The sequence below is a fragment of the Stylophora pistillata genome, chromosome 14, assembly GCF_964205215.1.
Source record: "Stylophora pistillata chromosome 14, jaStyPist1.2, whole genome shotgun sequence".
Lineage (NCBI taxonomy): Eukaryota > Metazoa > Cnidaria > Anthozoa > Scleractinia > Pocilloporidae > Stylophora > Stylophora pistillata.
In genome coordinates, this window is record NC_142532.1 from 22,425,159 (window position 1) to 22,445,401 (window position 20,243).

Consider the following 20,243-nt stretch of genomic DNA (forward strand, 5'->3'; position numbering starts at 1 on the left):
ATAAGACAAATGAACCGCATTAATAAGTGAGATTTGTTTTTATTTCCAACCGAACTAGCAATTAATTTTTCGCAATACTTTCAATTAGCAAACTTTAATGCGGCAATTTCAGTCGATATTGTTATAGCTATTTTTAAACCATTCTGAGAGAGCCAGTGTGAACTTACAGTAGAATTCCACCGATCTCGCCTTGCGCAATTTAACTGGAATAACTTAAATTAAATAATCTTGCTTTCCAACTGAATGTATCTGTATAACAATAGTAACGAAAGCGTACACGTGGTTTTATTAAATTAAAAGGGAGTTAAAGCACAGACGTGTTTGAAATGTGGTCTGCAGTTGGAGGATTTCTCTCCTTTTTACAATGCAGCGTTCAGTTTAAAATGTATAAACGATGGCTTTGTGTAAAGGCACGACAGATCGAAGTAGTCCCATTTACTTCCGGTCGCCGTCCTGGTGTCAAAATCGTCTGTGCAAAATATTTTGTCTCATTTGAGGGGCCGACCATTTAACTTTTGAGGGGGGGGGGGGGAGGGGTGATTTTGAAAAAAAATTCCTCCAAGCGCTTGTTGGAAGAAAAAAATTGCATGCAGCCCAAATGTAACAGAAAAAATGTACCAAAAATCGGAAAAAATATCCTGCACAGCAGACTGCTAGAAAAAAAATTTCTTGACCACCAGAAATCACCCATCCCCCCTCAAAAGTTAAATGGTCGGCCCCTACCAAAGATTACTTTAGGTCGATTTCACACGACCAAGTTTTACCATAAATTTCAGTGAATACAATTTTGTTTCTTCTTTGTTTGCGCGACTTGAAAAAGTTAGGTGCATTAAGGGTCAAGTGCCCTCGAGACCGAAAGATAACGTCTTAAGAGGACTTTATAAGAAAAAATAGCTCTTGTGAATGAACGAAATGTGAGAAAATAAAACCTATAAAGGTTTCTCTTAATCTGTTGATCAGACTTGGTTACGAGAGCAAGACGAATTAGCGACAAAATAAACTTCGGGTTTTGCATGAGCGATAGATCAAGGAAAACTTGGTCGTGTAAGAATGGCTCATCAGAAAATAATTCATCAGTGACCGGCTTTAAAAGTTTCTTAAATATCTTTTACCGTGATACAGAAATAACATCGCAAGAAAATTAAATCCCGCGTGGAAACTAGAGATCATCTCCAGCTCCCACGCGATCTTTAATTCTTTACTAGGCCCCCGCTAGTTCAATTGAGCTCTTAGAGCCGATCTCAGATGTGAGCTATTTACACAGTTTAAAGCGATTTAATATGTTCTTCTGTAAGCAGGTTCATGTGGCGTATCGTCGGGTCCATTCCCTCGCTATTCTGTCGTGTTCCTCGCGGTTAGAAATGTATTGAGCCGCAATGTTTCCCACTAACGGATCCGCTGAAAACATAACAGTTATACAAAAAAGAAGAAAGTGAAATAAAGAAAAACGTATCTTCGTCTTGTCAAGAGCGTAAGAAAAAGAAAAAGTTCTGCTTCGCGAGAGAGACACCTTCAATTTCCGCGCTCAGATAGTGTCAGTACCATCACATTTTCATCATATCGTTGCCCCCGCGTTCACACCAAAAACACAACCACATAATGACCTTTCTATGCCGTTTTTCTTAAGTCGATTTATCGTAATTTGACTTGACACTCGACACAACTAACAAATCGATCGGAATGACATCTCTATCGACGCTAATCAAGTCTCGCAGCCGATGAGAACACGACAAGATAGACCAATTAGTTTTGTAGCCTCTAAACATTTCCTTCAGACTAAAGCAGTTGAGAGAATTTTGAGTTACATCACTTGATCGACTTGTTCAGTTTGCAACACGGAGGGTGATAGTTCACGGTGCGAGATAGGATGAGATCGAGAGGAGCGAAAAAACGAGGGAGGCTGGGCCAGGTCAGGTTGGGTAAAGAACGAGACTCGACCCAGACCTCCATTCGCCGCTAGTAGAACACCGTTTACGTCGAACAGGCTAGGTGTTACATTAATATGACATACTCTAGATGATAAGTTTCTACATTTTTGTCACGTGTTTGATAAATATTATACCAAAATTCACTACCTAACTAGGGAATTTCGCATTCAATTGTATAAGTGCGAAGTCGGTTTTTCCTTGAGTCGCATAATTGAATAAAAGTTAAAAAAGAAAAAAAAAAAAGGAAAAAAGAAAGCAGTAATGAGCGATGCAAGAGATGCAATTCAACTCACAACGCTACGCTAAATACTTCGCCTCTTTAGCCAATCAGAATGTGAGATTTTATTCAATCACACATTTTATAAAAACTATTGAGAGATTTTACAAGCTAATCAAGTCTCGGAATTGAAACCACATTACCTGGATTGCAGTCTGTCAAAAGGGAGCAGACAGAAAGAAGAACTTTGGAAATGGTCAGAGCTGGGCTCCAGTTATCTTTTAAAATATCTAGACAAATCACTCCCTAAAAAAAAAAAAACAACTTATCGTGTTAACTCTCCACACCCTATACTAACATCAGTGTATATATTCTCCATACTGTTCTCTATACATTTAATAAGGTGCTGACAAGGAGAAATTGTTTAACAATCAATAGCTTCTTTAGTCGTTGATCATTTCCTTTAGTCTCCTGACCTTAATGTGTGGTTCAGGGTGATATTGTAAGGAGAAATTAGATGCTAGTCACTTTTAGGAGTCAAAAGTGTGGAATGACGTTCAGAACCCCGAGGCAATAAAATAGTTATCTATCAAATGGACAAGAAGAAAAGATCAGTATCTATAGTATGTATGTATGTATGTAGGTAGATAGGTAGGTAAGTAGGTAGGTATGTATGTATGTATGTATGTATGTATTTACGATATTTAGACAAGCCAACCCAGTTCAGCTTGAAGCTGGTTTAAATGGGGGCTTGTACATCCCACCATCCCACCCCAGGGGAGGACATCCATAACACGGTAATCTGCTGTTCATTTGCATTTGAGTGACTGTTGATGTACTTATCAGACATTAGCATAGTATCTTCGATACTGGGATGGCGCTCGCTAATAGGTTAGACGCCGACGCTTAAGCAAGTCCCGGTGGGGTACCCTAGTTTAGTCCCTTCTTAGCCTTAGACAGATGTCGTTGTTACTCCAACTCAGAGTTGAATTCAATTTTCCGGAAATTTGGCGATGAACACACAGATAATACAAGAACAAAAAAAAGCTGTCCGTATATTGTCTTGATTCTGACATCTTCTTTCTAAAGTAAATAACTAAGTTATCTCAGATGACTTTGACGCGATCAACTGTGTTTGCGCATTTCAAACTGATTGGCATAATATCACGTTTTCTCATTCCTTGCTTTTGTTTTCTTTTCTTAGAGCAAATTAAAGTAACTTATTTTCTATTCTCTGTTACAATGTTTCCAAATGTCTCTCTTATTGATCAGGAATGGTTGGATATTTCCGATCAAGACCAAGGCTCTCGAGAAAAAAAAAATAGAAAACTGTAATACACGAAAAATAAACAAGAACCCTTCGACATTCTACACAGTGGGTTCACAAAGTCTGTGCATATATTTAGTCTAGATGTCCTAATTATACACTGATGTAATATTTCACTTTGGTATCCTTAGAAAAATACAACTGCCAAGATCTGCTCGTAAATTTTTGCCATGTTTGACTATACAGCCATTTTATTGTAAAAGGCTCATTCATTCCTTATTTCCCTGTTCCGCCCAGTCACTATCTGACTATAAGTGTATATATTCGTATGTCGCATGAAGCAGTTAAAAAAATGTTAAAACGTTGAACTGAAACAATACCAGCTTTTGTAACCATCAATCTCTGCAGGAGTCAGATCACATTGTAGGTTGTATACAAACATAAATTCAGGTTTCTTGAGCAGGAGATGGAATTAAGCTAGTTTTGCGAGTTTTTTCTTTTCAAAGGGAGGCATTATGCTTTAATAATTGAACCTGTTCGAAATTCGTTTGTAAGCCGAAATGCAAAAATCAAATTTTAAAAAAAGTTCTCACCTGGCTATTGACATTACAATGATAAATTCTTGTTCGAAAAGTTACCTTCGGAGAAAAAAATAGAAAGTGTACATTGCATAAATAATCAAACTTTTGACATATTGTTAACTCTGTTATTTTTGTAACGCCACAAATTTTTACCTGTTATGAACTATTTGACACCATTTCGTGAACCTCGCACGGTCTAAATATGTCTAGTATAGGTTTACTCGTTTCCCGAAAATAACCGGATAACAGAATATACGAAAATAAAGTTATTTTCAGAACGCTGGGTCACTCGGCATATGATAACGATTGACATCGTTCAGAGCTAATACTGCTTTGAAAAATGTAGTAAAGAACATTGTTATTATTCCGAGAAATGCTCAAAATAATGAGCTGATATGGACAAAACTCTCCTTATTAGGATTATACAAAAAAAGTGCAAATCTTTGCATGAAACAAGTTCGAGAATGTAATTTGATAACGCAACATTCATTACATCGACTTAAAATCTTCGGGTTGAAAATACCTCTAAATTAATATTTTAAGTACGAAAGTTTCCTCTCTTAGAAAGCGAGAATTAGAGACCGACATGTCATGAATTTGAAGAACCTACTACATTTGCTAGGATAATATTTTTAAATTCATACCTTGGGTGGTTTAAAAGGATAATCTGTAGGAAAATGAATATCGAGGAAGAACACTCCTCCTTCATAGACTGACTTTGGTGGACCGAGAATGGTGGAGTTCCACTCGTACAGATTGTCGCCTTTAGGACCAGCGCTGTAGCAAAAAGGGCAAAAAAAAAAAATATTGCGTCACGAACGAGTTTTAAGCTGTGAACATAACTGAGAGGCGTTGAAATCTCCTGAAAGCGAGGATAGCAAACAAAATGACCTCTGAAGAAAAATCATTATTTTCTAACAACGATTTTTTTTCATTAGTATACGAGCATTTCGATTTTGTTTTAACTAGTCATTTACAAGATAAATGCTCAAAAAATGTTAATATTGTGCGGCAATGTCTATAAAACAAGTGTTTAATCAATCTTATTTTTAAACGTCATGCGAGATAGTAAACACCAGACATAAAGCACGCGAAAATGTATTTATGATAAGTTGTGGCAATCTGTGTTTAAGAAGTGCGCTAATTAGGATCCACAAAATTCGATTAAAAAAAAAAAATTCGCAAGCCTACATGAATGCGTGACACCGACCCGCAACCAATCTAGTTTTCTTAAAAGTTTCCTTCCTAGAGAATACTTGAGATTCAATATTTGTAATAGTCATGTAAGTCTAAGAATCAGGAAAGAGCGAATAAATTAAACTGAATTTTTACAATCGTCAGTGATTTCTGACTGCCGGACATTCAGTTCACTATAAACCGTGCCCGGCTGTCGCGCATTTAGACAATTTCAGGAGCTGTGGATAGAAGTAAAGGAAGAATTTCTCTTACCTTTATGAAGATTCTTAAAACGTCAATTTATCTTTCATCGATAACTGGCTCTACAAAAGGACTGTTTTCGCTAACAATCACTTTGATAACCTTAAAAGGTCACTGATTAGTCGAAATGTCAATGAATTGAGAAATTCGTTAGTCCGTTTTCCCACTGAGCTGCTTAGACTAAAATTTCTTTTCGCTTAAGTTGCTCAAAATATTTCAAGAAATTCCATTTAGGGGAAATGCGGCAATCATTCCAGCCGTAAGTCAACAAAAGAAAAATATCAATAAAAAACAGTAACAACGACTGAACGTATTTCTCGGCTCTCTGTGACAACGGGTGAGTTAAGAGACTTGTCTTATGGAAAAGCTTTTCAGAAATTTTCATGATTCTTTGGAAAATTACCTCAGCAGAAATTTTTTGAGGCCTAATCAAATGGCTTTTAACGTGTGCGTAAGCGATTGTATTCCAGACGGAAATAAAAATCGGAGAAGTCAACTATAAATCTTTCGGGAGCATTGCTTTGCTTTGTGTCATTTGCTGAATGTGAAACACTTTGATAGGAATATGTGAAAAGCTCATTGGCGTGCGCGTGCGATTCGTCCGTCCTCTTATTGAGTGATCGATTGAGCAAAAATGATTTAAATACGCTATAAAGCCAGACTGAAATAGGAGTTTTGTTGGTCCAACAATTAGCCTTAATCACTGGAGTGGAAATTTTCGGAATGATCATCTAGTTTTTGACACACAATTTCAAACGATTAAATCTACGAAATAGCGCTTCTGAAAATCTGAGCCTTTGATTTGAGTGCGCCATCGAGGTTTCAGGGAATATCTTAGACTGATTCATAATTGCCACCATGCCATGAAGCCTGGAGAACGAACAACTTCATGCAACGCAGATGACAAGCAGCCGTTGTTATGTAAACCTCAACCGCCAACATTTACTGTGATATGAGGCAGGTGTCCAAACTCTCTTTGCATAAATTATGAACACATCCAGATCTCGAAATCTTCCGTCTTCGAAGCGGTGACTAAAGTCGAGAAATACGAGCCAGTATTAGCCTCACAGGGCGTTCAATGTGTCCTAAAGGTTGTGTGTTTACCGTGTTCAAGATAGAAATAGAAGTGAAGTACGACATTCTAAAAATATACAATGAGCTCCGACGCATAATTAGTTTTGGCTTTGGTAACAAAGCCTTCGTACACTTTAAAATACCTCACAACGCCTTAATATCATCTTATCAGTTCTCAATAATTGACTCAAGCCGCTTTCGTTTAAATTTGGAAGAAATTTTCTTGGCTCGGTGTGGTTTTTTTGCAACTGAATAGAGGAACCGGCAGTTCACCGAACTCGTGATGAAAGTTTCTCAACATGCTTCATTCACAATACGAAACAAAAACCGCAAACCATTGTTTTCCAAACAAGAGGTTTGAAGGGTGAGCGTCTTCTGAAGGACTGAATTACCTACAGTTCGGTGGCGGCTCTAAAGTGATTTCTGCTAATTCCCTCTGAATTCTGAAAATAAAAAGTACAACAATTAAGTGTAGGAAAACCAATCTGTCAATGCCTCCTTTTAGCAGAGCTGATAGTCCCAATTCCCAACTGTGGAAGACAAACAAAGATAAGGCCTTACGTCAATATCGGAGATCACAAATAACCCTCTGCCGCGAAACCGAACTCGCGCTCGTTCTCGCGAAATTCGCGCAGTTTTTCCAGATCTGATCAAATCAGGTGATTCTTTGACACATTTGCTAAAAATCAAGCTATTTCTGAACGCAATCGGTCATGAATCAAGCGCGAGCGAGCTTGACAAAGTTAACATGCAAATTACCGATCAAACTCCGCATCAAGTGAACAAGGACTTTGGTGTTACATTCACTTCACGCTACAACGAACCTCGAAATTAGACAACCTCATACCCCGTGTGAACCTGCTTGCTTCGAAAAAAGTCTTTTTGTGAAAGAGGTGAATAGAATCTGGGTCGCAGAGGTAACAAAACCAAATTCCCAAGGTCTACCTTTTAACAGCAGTAGATAGTGTCTTAGGCGATCTTGACGTTCCCCCTTTCTTATCACGAAGCTCCCTTTTCAAGGTCGATGCTCGTGTGTTGTCATTCTCCTCAGCTGTTGGCCGGTTTGCCTGTTCTGCTGCTCGCCCAGACATCTAGATAAAAACTGTGTTTAATACACATACAGATATAAAGAAACCTCACTCAAATAGCACGCGGAAATTGTAAGAGCCTTGGCGACTTGGTGTGCGTAAAGCTGTAACACAAGCAAGCCGGCCGCTCTAACGTACAGCCAAATAGGAATTATTTCACTACACGAAATGGACCGACGAATTCTTTCATAAATGGACTACAACCAGGACTGCTTTCAAGAGGCAAACGATTCGCGATCTCGAGAAAATGCAACACTTTAGCATTGAGAGAGATTTTCAAGAACAAACATGGCCGCCACCAGATGTCCTTGTGGTTACATCGCCAGATATAAAAAACTGCGCAAAACCTGCTCGTGTTACAACAGAACTCACCCCAGAACACTCACAGTGAAATCAAGTGTGTCTCTAGAAGGTTTTTGGACTCGTTCAACTCGTCACAAAGGCAAAATACGGGAATGAACTTTAAGCTCACAGCCCACCCGTCATGTAGGCGTCACAAATGCCGTCTGCTTGGAAGATGTTGAGTATTTCCGCCTGTCAACGCGATGTCAGCAATTAATTAATGGTATGGTGCGTAGACTCTAATTTAGTCCAAAGAAATATCTCTCTAGGACCAATCGCTTTAATTGAAAAAGGAGTTATCAGTCGAATGTGGGTTAATACTCGTTACTTTCAACCTATCTTCGAGGTCTTGTAAATTGATTAGCAGATAAAAGGTTCGGCACACCGCAATTGAACCTCTGCCTACATCAGGCATTTTGACATGTCACAAAGATTTAAGCTTTATAAGAGGATTTCGCATCATATTTAGAGATTTAAGCACCATTTTCCATACCTGTGTAGCGAGTAGAACGTTGGAAATCATTTTTATATGGTAAGTGTCGTCAAGCGATCTGTTAGACAGCTTTTTGGCAGCCTGATTTTGCGAAAGTAGCGCTTACAGTGACGACCCAAACATATCATCTTTTAATTGAGCTAGAAGGTAATCTGTTTGTTGGATTTGTCTAGCCGTGCTAAGGACAAAATGAGGTTTATATCATTTGGTAAAGCTATTTGCAAGCATTTCAATATTTGATTTACGACTGGTAGCCAGTTTTTTTCATGAGTAGCACCTGTTTGGAAATCTGAATACACAAATAAGTTACATGAACGGTGAATGAAACTTTCCATTGCGGGACAATAAACCTGTGATTGCAGCGAATCATCATCACATTAGTCTTCAAAATAAAAGATTCATAGAGTGCCGTATTAAGTACAATGCTATCAATCTAAATTTCAGACTTAAATGGTGACCTAAGAAAGCATCTGCACAAGTTTTCCATTTGCCAGAAGGAACGGTGAGCAATCCAAGAGTTTTCTCACAAGGGCAACGACTTAGTTTTTTCTCCTGACAGATGGAAACGGCAACGAAAGGCTGTCTGAATTCAAGTTTCCGGATCGATACCGCACTCGATCAGAGTTTGTCACTTTGTCTTACCGGCCGAAAGAGCCTTTAACTACCAAAAAGTCAAATGAAAATTCATTTTAAAGTACTGTTATATTTTTGTATTTTTGAAGATCATAGAGTTGTTGTTGTTGTTGATTTTTGCTAATGTACTTGAATGAAACAAGAATTATACAATAAATCGTTAATCAGCGCCATCAGTTCAGAGAACTGTCGTATCAATACAGAAAAACAAGGTTACATTGCCAATTGACGGCTGCTTTGATATTTGCTAAATGTTCAATTTATCGCAGATTAGCTCGTAGATTATTTGAATAAATTCATTTTCTAAAAGAAAATCTTTTTCAAAATAATTTTCTTCAGGATCAAAGCTTTAACCGGTTGTTCATCAAATTTAGTTGTTTTCATTTTTTTTTTTTTTTTTTGGCTCTTTACAAAATGCCTGGTTTTGTAGAATAAGATTGTATTTGGAAAACAAGACTTTCAATTTCTGCTGTAACAGGATCTTGTGTTTACCCAATGTTTCGGTTTGTTTATTCATTCGATGGTCAGACTTTCATTACAAAGTCAGAAGCCATTTGTTTGACTTTGAAGAGCCTAATAACAACTAAAATCATTTATGTTTTGTCTGTAATTTTAGGCAAGCATTCCTTGAAACAGATTTCGTCGAGTTGTCATTAAAGTTCTCGGTAAAAAGGACTTTTATAATAAGCGCTAAATTAAACCATTCAACTCGTTATCAAACCTTTGTTCGTCTCTCTTTCGTTCTGGTTTATCTGCGAATATGATTTAAAATCATTAATATTTTATGAGCTCTACAACAAGAAAATTTGCATACTTACCGTCGACTGATCAGACAAAATAACTCTCCCCCAGAATATTTCCTTGGAGTAGAGTTTTAAAAACTACAAATTCTAATCTTGTAATTAACAGATCATTATCTGTGTTAATCGGGAAAATAGGTTTTTTTTTTTTTTTTTCTTCTGGTGTCCCCTTGGGAATAGTTTCTTGCGTTGTCGAGCGTGCGATTTACTGAAGCGTGAAAACTTCAATAACACTTCAAAACAATGGCAAATATTTTGTTTAAGTCCGCGCAATAGAGGCATTGTTCAAATGGTTATTAACGAGTTTGTACAACAACAGGACTACAAAAACATTTAACATGGCCTTTTTTGTTACAACTATAGACTGCTGGTACTAATGTCAAGGAAAGGACGAACCTCAGTGTTACAGGTAATAAGCTTAGGTAAAGTGATTTCAATAACCCCTGAGAAGTCTTAAAAAGGCGTTTTACGAAGTGATTGGATAAAATTTAAATCCTTTGCCCTTCTTTATTGTACATTCCAGTACCTAAAATCTGAACATTCTGTTTGTTATTGACATATAAAAAAGGCTGATCAACTTTTATCCAAACGATTACAGAACTGAAATATATATTCAGGGCATAAAAGAAATAACTTAAATAAATGAAATATTCTTGGAGGGTTCTTCTTAAAACCGCAATTTCCGACATTTTGCCAAACAAGGACACATGTTGTTCGATTGTTGCAAAACGCCATGTTATCCAAGTTAGGTTATAAGAAGTTGAAAGTGCATGATCAAATGAATGAACTTTACCTATGTTCGAGAAATAATAAGGCGGAATTTAAAATTTATTCGATACGCTGTGATCTCAGTAGTGGTTTTATAGTGGTTAAAGGAAATTGTAGAATCCTGGCAACTTTGGCAAACCGCAGTGGTTTGAATTTCACTTTAAGAAACTTGCGGGCTTCCCATTTGCAAATTTACAATTTAGTGAGTGAGACTATTCCTCTCCTTGTCTGAGGCCTTTCAATCTCCGGTTTCACAGTTGAATTTCTACAATGCTTTTCAAAGAACAAACAAAGTCCTTGGAACCATTATTTGTATTCGACTCGAAGGTGTCAATCAACAGACGACGGGCATTGTTTTATTCCTCTGGGAATCGCAGACAGCTGTTTCGTGTGATACTCGACCTCCTTCAGAAGCTCACCACACACGGCATGTGATTGGCCGATCGTCTCGTCATGTTGATGGCCGATAAATTAGTATTATGACGCAGTCTATTGATAACTTAATGACGTCTTTCCTTGACAGGCGGAGACGAATAGTAATGCCTTGCGCGCTTGATTAACGAGTCAAGAACAGGCTCGGCAGCTGGGATAAGTGCTATAAGGCCGAGAAGCTTGATCCATCTACGGTTTGAGTTATCTTCAAACCATTCATAATCGTCACATCAACACCGAAACAGTCCATTTTCACTGTGAAAGGTTAGGACATCATTTAGGGAGTACGTGAGTGTTGTTTATATCACTGTATCACCAATCATTTGTTCATATTCAACCGTGCCGTCTAAAGAGTTTCCTTCCGACCGCGCCAGACATGATCTATCGAGCCGGGGAAGTTTAATTTCGGGAGGCAGAAATCCCAGTAAAAACGAACGGAGATCGCATCTTTACAAGTAGAAATTATTCTTTGTCTAAAGGCCTTGTTATGAGCGATAAAATGATTGCATTACAGATCACGGCGAACTCGTAGGCAGAGTATAACGGGAAGCGTTCTGAATCTGGCTGAATAGGCCGCCATCATTTAAGTGTGTCACTGCCCTTTAATCAAATCTGTCTTAAGACTGTCACGTGGTGTGCTCATCTCCTCCAGTTTTCCGTGTGAGGCATTCTATCATCAGAGCATGTTTATTCGCCGTATTCAGACTGTGTGGGCGCATGAAATTTGTTTTGCCATCATTGGGTCTGACGAGTGTCTTTAGGTGTCAAACAGCGCGCCTATGTAAGTGAACCTCAGTGAGAAATACTCGGCTATCAAGTAATAAAGTTCATTTCCACCATCTTAGGGGTCGCGGCCAAATTCACTGATTCACTTTGTGAAATCCTACGCGTGCCTTATCTTAATAACGATGTCAGAACACACCGCGTTGAGTTCTTCGTCTAATGCCGATGACAGAAGAACTGTCCAGCAGAATGAGGGCCCATCATCAGGAACTGCGGGCACAAAGCGGGCCGCTCGCAGCCGCGGGGCCACCTCTCGGCCCGTGAAATCTGCGTCCACCTCCGCTAAGAGGTACGTTCACTGCCGTAAAGCCGCAGATTGCGCATAATTTCCACAGGATAGTTTAGGTGGAGACAGCAATCACATCGATTCATCAGATCGTCTCTAATTTGCATGTTAACTTCACATCGTCCGCGTTTTCTGTTCTCTCGACTGAAAGCCGATTTATTGGCCTTGATATTGCCAGGAGAGCCTAATACACTGTTTTCAAGTATCGGCCTTGAAATTTATCAGATCTGAGATTGCCAGACTCTCAATGCTACTAAAGATGTTCTGTAGAGGCCTAGCTTCATTAACATATTTCCTTTCTCGCGGCAGTCTCTTAATCATAAAATGTAATGCTTTATTTTCTTTGATGTATTTTATTTCAGAATTCAACGAGAACTGGCTGAAATTGCCTTGGATCCTCCACCAAACTGCAGGTAACCCTCTCTCCTTCTTCGACCTCAAAATGCGATGCTGGACTTTTGAATTTCTTGTTGGGTGTCAAAACAATAGGATTGCGGGTTTTGGTTCCTGAATAGTAAGCTCTCTTTTAAACATGTCCTGGCTCTTTCCCGTTTTAGCGAAAACAGGATTTACCACACAAGCTTAAAAACCAAGCAGGCGGAACAATCGTCAAATATTTCATCAGTTAGGGAATTTCTGCCAATGAATCAGACACACAAGGCTAAATTATTTATTTTAAAGTGGTAAAGACATTTAATCTAGCCACGTGGGTTATAAAGTCTTTCTTTTGTTAACTTTAACAAGGTATGCTGAAAAAGCGAGCAACACATGGATGCTTCTTTACATTTTGAATCTGGGCGACTTATTTCTGTGGCTAAAAAATTAAATTAAATATCAGCAGATTTGCTCTTAAATTTCACAAACGTTTGTTCAAGTTTGCGGTGAGAAAGTAATTGATACATTGAATATATAGGAGTTTCGATTCTTTGTTGCTGGAAGCATCCCTCTTGATTGATTCTTCCATGTTGTGACATATTGTATGTAAATCAACAATTTCTCAGACACCTGCTTACGGATTATTTTCTTATTTTTGCGTCGCACAGCCAATAATTTATAAAGCTCATTTTATTCGATTACTGGTAGCAGTCGAATTGGAAATTATTTCAATTTTATCGCAATGTTTTGCTGTTTATTCTTTTCAGTTTTATCCCAATTTCGTCCGCCGTTGGTACCAGCAGAATATCACTCGACATGAATTTTTAAGTTTCGGTGAATCGAGAGCATTTTCAAGTAATATCTAAGAGAGATTTTAAGAGCGCTATTAAGTTTGCCGAAGGGCGAGAATAAACGATCTTTTCTCCGTCGGGCACACGATACTCCTGAATGCATGTCGAAAAGGGAAGATAAACCATTGAAGTTGTCTCCTTTTTCGGCAAATGAACTAAATTTTCCGTTCTCTTAATTGTGTCGGAGATTTGTCACTGCACGCTTTGGTCAATTTCAATACTCATAATGCACGATCAAACTTACGATATTTATTATTAACGTCAACGAAACTTGTAGTTTTTCATGAATTGAAAGCCGCTTTCTGGAAAAACTTTCACACTAAGCGGAAACTTGGCAGCATTCGTTGTTTCTTTTCTCCCGTTCACGCAGAATTTGCATTGTATAATACTGTTTGATTACTGTGTTTGTAAAACCCTTTTGTTCTGCTAATGACTTTAACACCGGTTATTTGAAATTTGTAAATTTGTTTTGGCAAACGGCTCGATCCAAACGCATTTCGGTTGTCTGAGTAACTCGGCATTGAAGTTAAAAATCACGAAATAACCTTTTGACTTTGTCGTACGAAACTTAAAATCTACAGCTGCTGTTTTAGAAAAGAATTGCCGCTTTTGTCCTTTAAATTTACTCTTTTAAACACACTTCAAATTGTAAAATTTAAGTCAGATTTTAAATCTACTGCGCAACGCTACTTACTGATATGGTTCCGTGCTAACTAATATTTCAACAGTTTTTCCTGCCATTAGAGGGGCACAGCATGATTTTGTGAGCGATTTGAACGATGTCAGCTCCAGCTCTTGTAAGAAAAAATTTGTAATTCACATTTATGGACAATCACATTTATCCCCGCGAAGTGGTTTTATTGGTGAAACGCAAACCTTCTTCGCTTATCTCAAATGAACTGATCGAGAATCTTAAGCTAAACCATAGAATTAGGACAATTTAAGGCTGGATGGTAACAACGGCAGATTACTATTCAACATTTCCAAATTTAGCCAATTTCTCTTCGTCTATCATTCACTTTATCTGAGCTTTGACCTTTTCGCGCTCAGATTTAAATAGCCTTTCTCAAGTGGAACGTGATAATGTGAAATGGTTGACTTATGCCTTATAAACCCTGGAAAGCTCTTGTTTTCATGAAAAGAGCGGAAGTGTTTAGAGTAAAGGTCGCCCAGAAAGGAAGTATTGGGTTTTTAAGCTATAAATCTCATGGGATTTTTCAATTCTCCCAAGAGCGACGATCTCGCCTAAGACAGGTTCTAAGGGCCGTCAAAAATAAACACTGAGATACTTAGAAGTACAACAGTTTTACAAGTTATTTTTGTAAAACGTTCATTCTGGGTGGTTCAATCTATGACAAATGTAAGTTAAGCTGTAGCTTTCATAGTTCACATCTCCGGATGTACAATTCCTTGAATAGTTATTAGTTTACATCTTCTAAAGTTACACATTATCAGACATTAAAAACCTTGTTTTCGCTCGGTCTCAATTTCTGTCCCGCCATTGTCTGATTCCTTGCTGGAACAGACTTTCGTTTTAAAAGACAGAGGAACCGAGTTAAGGTTTTCGTTCCTCCTAGAACAAGATTTACTCGACAAATCTTATTTGTTTGCCAAATCAGAATCGCGAAGATAGATTTTATAAAAATAGACAATGCTTGTCTTCTCTGATCTAAAATAGTCAACATGATAAGGCCTTATTCCTTGCCTTCTTTCGCGCCCGTTTCACGAGGGATCAACATTTTATTTACTCGACAATCTATTTATTTGATTCCCAATTCGAAGTTTTAATCGATGGGTAACTGTATTGCCATAGTAACACTGCTTCCTTTCGTGCAGGCAGGATTCACCTTTTGGTAAATTAAAGGAAACTGTATTGTTAGCTCAGAGCCACCTTAACATATCCCAAAATTAAGGGAAATAAATTAAAGAAACACTTCCAAGTGTTAAACTCTCTTCATACATACATTCTTCATTGAAGGCGTCATTTTCATTCATTAAAATTTTTAACACTGTCAGTGACCGAAGACAATTAAAAGGGGGCACTTCAAAGCGACTCGGGACGTCCTGTCTATTGTGCAGGCTGCTGTAGCTTCTGTTTCATGTTACGAAACAGCTATGCAGTACTTCTGGTATTCCATGAAATTTTCGTGTATACTTCACTTTTTTGCAGCGCTGGCCCGAAGGGAGACAATCTGTACGAGTGGAACTCGACAATACTCGGCCCACCTGGATCAGTATACGAGGGAGGAGTTTTCTTTCTCGACATTCATTTTCCTTCGGATTATCCTTTCAAGCCACCAAAAGTAAGAATTCATATGGATAGAGCTCTTTTCGACTGAGTATCGTAAAACCAAAACCAAAGAAATCACAACGGCCAATCAGATGACAGGAATATACTTAAGGGAGCCAATGAGAACTCACAGTAAATAAGCGCGGGAAAACGCGGGTGATCAAGTCGTTACTGGCGTTAGTTTTGCATCCGATTGGTCGAGAAAGTAGTGCGAGTTTTCTGGACTAATCACAGAGTGGAGTAAGGCAAAACCATTGAAATCCCGGGCTGTTTTCGACGCTCCGTTTAACTGTGACATAACTAGAGACTGAGGATGGTGAAGTACAGTCAAACTCCCCTCCTGTTACCATAGCGTACTAATTCTCTTTATCTGCCTGTGATTCAAAGAGGAGTTTAGTGACGCCGACTAGTTATCACTAAATTGCAGTTAGCATGTCAGAAGTCATCTTTTTAACAAACTTCAAAGAAATGAACACATACGGTTAAGAGCTGACTTGGAGTTTGAAAATGATGTGGGCACCATAAACCAATCGCGCGCAAAACAAGGGTTTGATTAAAGAAGTGGTGCCTTACAAATATGGCGATTTAACGAAGCATTGTGTATTTGATTTGTTTACAGGTTTCTTTCCGCACTAGAATATATCATTGTAATATCAACAGCCAGGTAAGTCTGGCCTTTTGCATGTTATGATTTTGTCATCAATTGCCCATTATTGCCCTGCTGTGTAGACGTCCTATTAACCTGCGATCAAACCCTTGAGCCCGCAGAGGTCTGCAAGGGAAGTAGCAGTATTAGTGTCAGACCTCCGGCAAACCTCTCCTCGGCTCGTATCCAATCTTCCCGCGGACGAAAAAAACGCGCGTCCTGCGGCTCTTATAACAAGGAACTTGTGAGTTGACGTGATCTTTAATAGATCATGAGAAGCATCAATATACGTACGTAATTAAACTTAACGTATAATACGAAATACATAACAACTAGTGCACCTAATCAGATTTCAGAATTTGTGATAGAGCGCTAGTAGATTTATGTTAAAAGTTGGCGATGGAAAACTTTCAGGGAACGAAATGTTTAGATGGCTGCGATCGTTCTTCTTTACGTCCTCCTTACCAAGGACTCTTTCGCGGGATGGCACAGGGAAGGCAGGAAGAAGAGAGAGCCTGGGAGCAAGATGGGTGAATAAGTGGAAAGCTGTGGTGATCATAGGCAGTGGAGTTAACAAAACTGGACAAGAAATTTAATTTCTATTATCATTTGTCTTCATTCCAGGGTGTGATTTGTTTGGATATTCTTAAAGACAGCTGGAGTCCGGCTCTTACTATATCAAAAGTCCTTCTATCCGTCTGCTCATTACTCACAGACTGTAATCCAGGTAACTAAGAGCGATTTTGAATTGATTGTGGAAACTAATCCGGGATTACTTTGGTTTATCTTTACGTCGCTGTGGTTGGTCCAAAGCTCACACCACTTTCTCAACCAATCAGATTCAAGACTAAAACTAATCCAGACTTGGTAACCCGCGTTTTCCCTAAGAGGGACTAGCATCTAATTTCTCCTTACAATATCCCCCCTGGATCACACATTAAGGTCAGGAGAATAAAGGAAATGATCAACAACCTAAGAAACTCTTGATTGTTAAACAAATTCTTCCTGTCAGCACCTAGGGAAATGTATAGAGAACAGGAGGGAGAATATGCATACTGATGTAAGGGTGTAAAGGGTTAATGGTCATTTTGATTACTGCGGTTTTGGTTTTACGACACCCAATCGAAAAACACTTTATCGGAGAAAGTAGCCGACCCTTTAAATCCTGACATCAGTATGTATATTCTCCATACCGTGCTCTGTATTTCCTAAATTGCTGACAAGGAGAATTTATTCAACGATCAAGAGCTTCTTCAACTGGTTATCATTTCCTTTATTCTCGGGAGCTTAATGTGTGATTCAGGGGTGAAATTGTACGAAGAAACTAATCGCTGGTCACTCATAAGAGGTCAACGGGTTATAGCACATGTCGATTGATTAAAAACAAATGGCAATTGGAAAAATCAAGATGATAATTTACGAATCATATATTTGTGTTTCTAAGTTACTTTTCTTTCTATGTCTTTTCTCAGCTGATCCCCTTGTGGGAAGCATCGCCACACAGTTTGTCAACGATAGGGAAGAACACGACAAAATAGCGAAGGAATGGACCAAACGCTACGCAACATAGAAACTGGAAAATTGAACAGAACAGCTACAATTCATCCATCAGGTTTCCAGTTCATGGCTCTAATCATGCACGTGGTGTTTGAAAATTTTCCTCCGAGATAACAAGTAGCGTTGTATCCAGATCTCGCCCTCTTAAAAAGAACGGGTGAGGCTTGGGAACGACATTAGGAACGTGCGTGCGCCGTCTGAAATGAACTATTTTTGCTTTGGTGTTGTTGGAAATAGATAGTTTCGAGAGCGTTTTTTCTCTCTCGCTGAACGCTAACATTATAAGAGGTAAATGATTCTTGTGACACTCAATGTTTTCAAAACCCAGTAATTCAGACGAATATTTACAAAATTTAAGAAAGGTTGGATAATTTATTTTTCTTCTAAGAAAACTTAGGTAGAAAAGCGAGCTTGAAAAATATCTTTTCGAGGTATTCTTCCGAGAGGCATCTTTAAATGACATTCATTTCGATAAAAGTTTTGTCGCGATTAACGACGTAACAAAAATGCTGTTAAAATTTGCAATCTGATAGAAAGAAAAAAGGTTGAAATATTGTCAGACTATAGGTGTGTATAGAGGTTTTGCACAGCAGACATGTTGGATGGCAGGAACAATGAAAATATTTTGCATAAGAAAGAAATTTTTTCCCGTGGGTAAAATAATCTATTGTTCCTACCATCCAACATGGCTGCTGTGCAAAACCTCTATAGAATAAATTTGACAGTTCAAAATTCTTATTTATGCTATAGCGAATGTAAATAATAAAGGTTCTTTATTATCTGATATTAGAATGAGTTATTTCTCATACAAGTGAACCTCTTCAGTTGAACATTCACATCATCTCGAACATAATTATTTAATCACCTTGGAAGGCGCGAAAAACGGTACCATAATCAGAGGGGTACTCATTAGATTTCCTTTATTTGGTCACAGACCACCGTTTCATCAACATACTCAAACTTAAGAAACACCTCGTACCTATGGCGTCCCATCGGTGCCAAAATTGAACATTGCGATTTGACATTGTACTTTTTGTATTCTTCCTTATTTCGCGATTGAACATTCAAGTTTTTATTCCTTATGAAACTTTTTCCGATTCAACTTGTCTTTTTTACAATTAAACTTCCAAGTTTCAAGTATTAAACATTGTACTTCTCGTAATTCCACTTTGTAGTTGTGGCAATGCAATATTTTTGTACTTGTGGTATTGATATATTCAACATGCAGTGCTTCGCGCTATTCAACATTCAACTTTCCATCATCCAAACGCAACCCAGCTATTAACGAAGGAGCGCAGGCTCACTAAGGTCAAGTACCTCATGTAAGCCTCATAACTTCGTACGAGGTTATCTTGTGAGATGAAAAATGGACGATATCTCGTATTTGCTGGACTGTGTTCATAATATCCTAGCTTAAACTATAGTGTGTACCTGACACACATAGTCCATATGACATCATTCTTCTCTTAACTGTCCTGCAACTTACTCCAAGCATAGTAGCAATCTCTTGCAATTTAAAACCTTGTTCAATTAAATATGAGAGCTGTTCTTTGCTTATTACGTACGAGGGTCGTCCACATCTACCATCTTGTTGCACACTAGCGCTATATCCTCCATAAGAATCCTCAGTTCTTTCGATTTCTACCAGCAAACTATGAGCTCTTCCCATGGTTTCTGTTATGAAATCATCGTTGTCTAGATTTACCAACATCCTTTGCAAAAAAATCTACTTTACCAACAAGAAGCTGAACATTTCCATGACTGTTATGTTCGCCTTGAACATTACTTAAAATGTCTAGGCTATTATGAACACAGTCCAACAAATACGAGATATCGTCCATTTTTCATCTCACAGGGTAACCTCGTACGAAGTTATGAGGCTTACATAAGGTACTTGACCTTAGTGAGCCTGCGCTCCTTCGTTAATAGCTGGGTTGCGGTTGGATGATGGAAAGTTGAATGTTGAATAGCGCGAAGTACTGCATGTTGAATATATCAATACCAAAAGTACAAAAATATTGCATTGCCACAACTACAAAGTGGAATTACGAGAAGTACAATGTTTAATACTTGAAACTTGGAAGTTCAGTTGTAAAAAAAGACGATGTTGAATCGGAAAAAGTTTCATAAGGAATAAAAACTTGAATGTCGAATCGCGAAATAAGGAAGAATACTAAAAGTACAATGTCAAATCGCAATGTTGAATTTTGGCCCCGATAGGACGCCATATCGTACTCCATAGGAAATAAAAAGTACCACATGAAGATATTGCAGCTTTGACTTGGATGGTCACGTATAAATTTTTGCCCACGGACTAAAAAGGTAGAACTACTTTGTGCAGTAAAATGAAACAGTATATCTTATGTTCGCGGGTATAAATAAACTTCTGGTACGA

General features: G+C 38.3%; 2 protein-coding genes and 1 long non-coding RNA gene across 8 annotated transcripts; 1 reads left to right on the forward strand and 2 right to left on the reverse strand.

The window, feature by feature from the left end:
- Positions 1 to 19: 19 nt before the first annotated feature.
- On the reverse strand, positions 20 to 8,136 carry LOC111334536 (ubiquitin-conjugating enzyme E2 E1). 4 transcript variants are annotated; one of them, XM_022940296.2, is made up of 7 exons: positions 7,979 to 8,136; positions 7,450 to 7,595; positions 6,897 to 6,947; positions 4,638 to 4,770; positions 4,006 to 4,050; positions 2,349 to 2,451; positions 20 to 1,398 (listed from the first exon to the last, which is right to left on the reverse strand). In XM_022940296.2, exons 2-7 carry the CDS (start codon positions 7,593 to 7,595, stop codon positions 1,301 to 1,303), a joined length of 576 nt encoding a protein of 191 aa, XP_022796031.1. In that variant the 5' UTR covers positions 7,979 to 8,136; the 3' UTR covers positions 20 to 1,300. The 4 variants fall into 4 exon arrangements, with proteins under 4 accessions (XP_022796031.1, XP_022796032.1, XP_022796033.1 ...); XM_022940297.2 differs by having other exon boundaries at positions 7,965 to 8,114; XM_022940298.2 differs by having other exon boundaries at positions 7,450 to 7,606; positions 7,979 to 8,097.
- Positions 8,137 to 10,124: 1,988 nt separating this feature from the next.
- Positions 10,125 to 18,632, forward strand: LOC111334553 (ubiquitin-conjugating enzyme E2 E1). Of its 3 annotated transcripts, none has more exons than XM_022940341.2 (8): positions 10,125 to 10,269; positions 11,152 to 11,348; positions 11,906 to 12,132; positions 12,492 to 12,542; positions 15,526 to 15,658; positions 16,265 to 16,309; positions 16,916 to 17,018; positions 17,764 to 18,632. In XM_022940341.2, exons 3-8 carry the CDS (start codon positions 11,969 to 11,971, stop codon positions 17,859 to 17,861), a joined length of 594 nt encoding a protein of 197 aa, XP_022796076.1. In that variant the 5' UTR covers positions 10,125 to 10,269; positions 11,152 to 11,348; positions 11,906 to 11,968; the 3' UTR covers positions 17,862 to 18,632. The 3 variants fall into 3 exon arrangements, with proteins under 3 accessions (XP_022796076.1, XP_022796074.1, XP_022796075.1); XM_022940339.2 differs by having other exon boundaries at positions 10,126 to 10,269; positions 11,152 to 11,344; XM_022940340.2 differs by having other exon boundaries at positions 10,127 to 10,269; positions 11,152 to 11,324.
- Positions 12,463 to 14,162, reverse strand: LOC148717086 (uncharacterized). Its single transcript, XR_015995225.1, has 2 exons — positions 14,050 to 14,162; positions 12,463 to 12,765 (listed from the first exon to the last, which is right to left on the reverse strand). It is a non-coding gene; the product is annotated as an uncharacterized LOC148717086 (long non-coding RNA).
- Positions 18,633 to 20,243: the final 1,611 nt, after the last annotated feature.

Coding starts and splice junctions, on each gene's coding strand:
- LOC111334536 (XM_022940296.2), bottom strand. CDS start 7,595: ATGTCTGGGCGAGCAGCAGAACAGGCAAACCGGCCAACAGCTGAGGAG. Junction 4,771..6,896: donor GAGCCGCCACCGAACTGTAG/GTAATTCAGTCC, acceptor TTTTTGCTACAG/CGCTGGTCCTAAAGGCGACA. Junction 4,051..4,637: donor ATCCTTTTAAACCACCCAAG/GTATGAATTTAA, acceptor TTTTCTCCGAAG/GTAACTTTTCGAACAAGAAT.
- LOC111334553 (XM_022940341.2), top strand. CDS start 11,969: ATGTCAGAACACACCGCGTTGAGTTCTTCGTCTAATGCCGATGACAGA. Junction 12,543..15,525: donor GATCCTCCACCAAACTGCAG/GTAACCCTCTCT, acceptor ACTTTTTTGCAG/CGCTGGCCCGAAGGGAGACA. Junction 17,019..17,763: donor ACTCACAGACTGTAATCCAG/GTAACTAAGAGC, acceptor GTCTTTTCTCAG/CTGATCCCCTTGTGGGAAGC.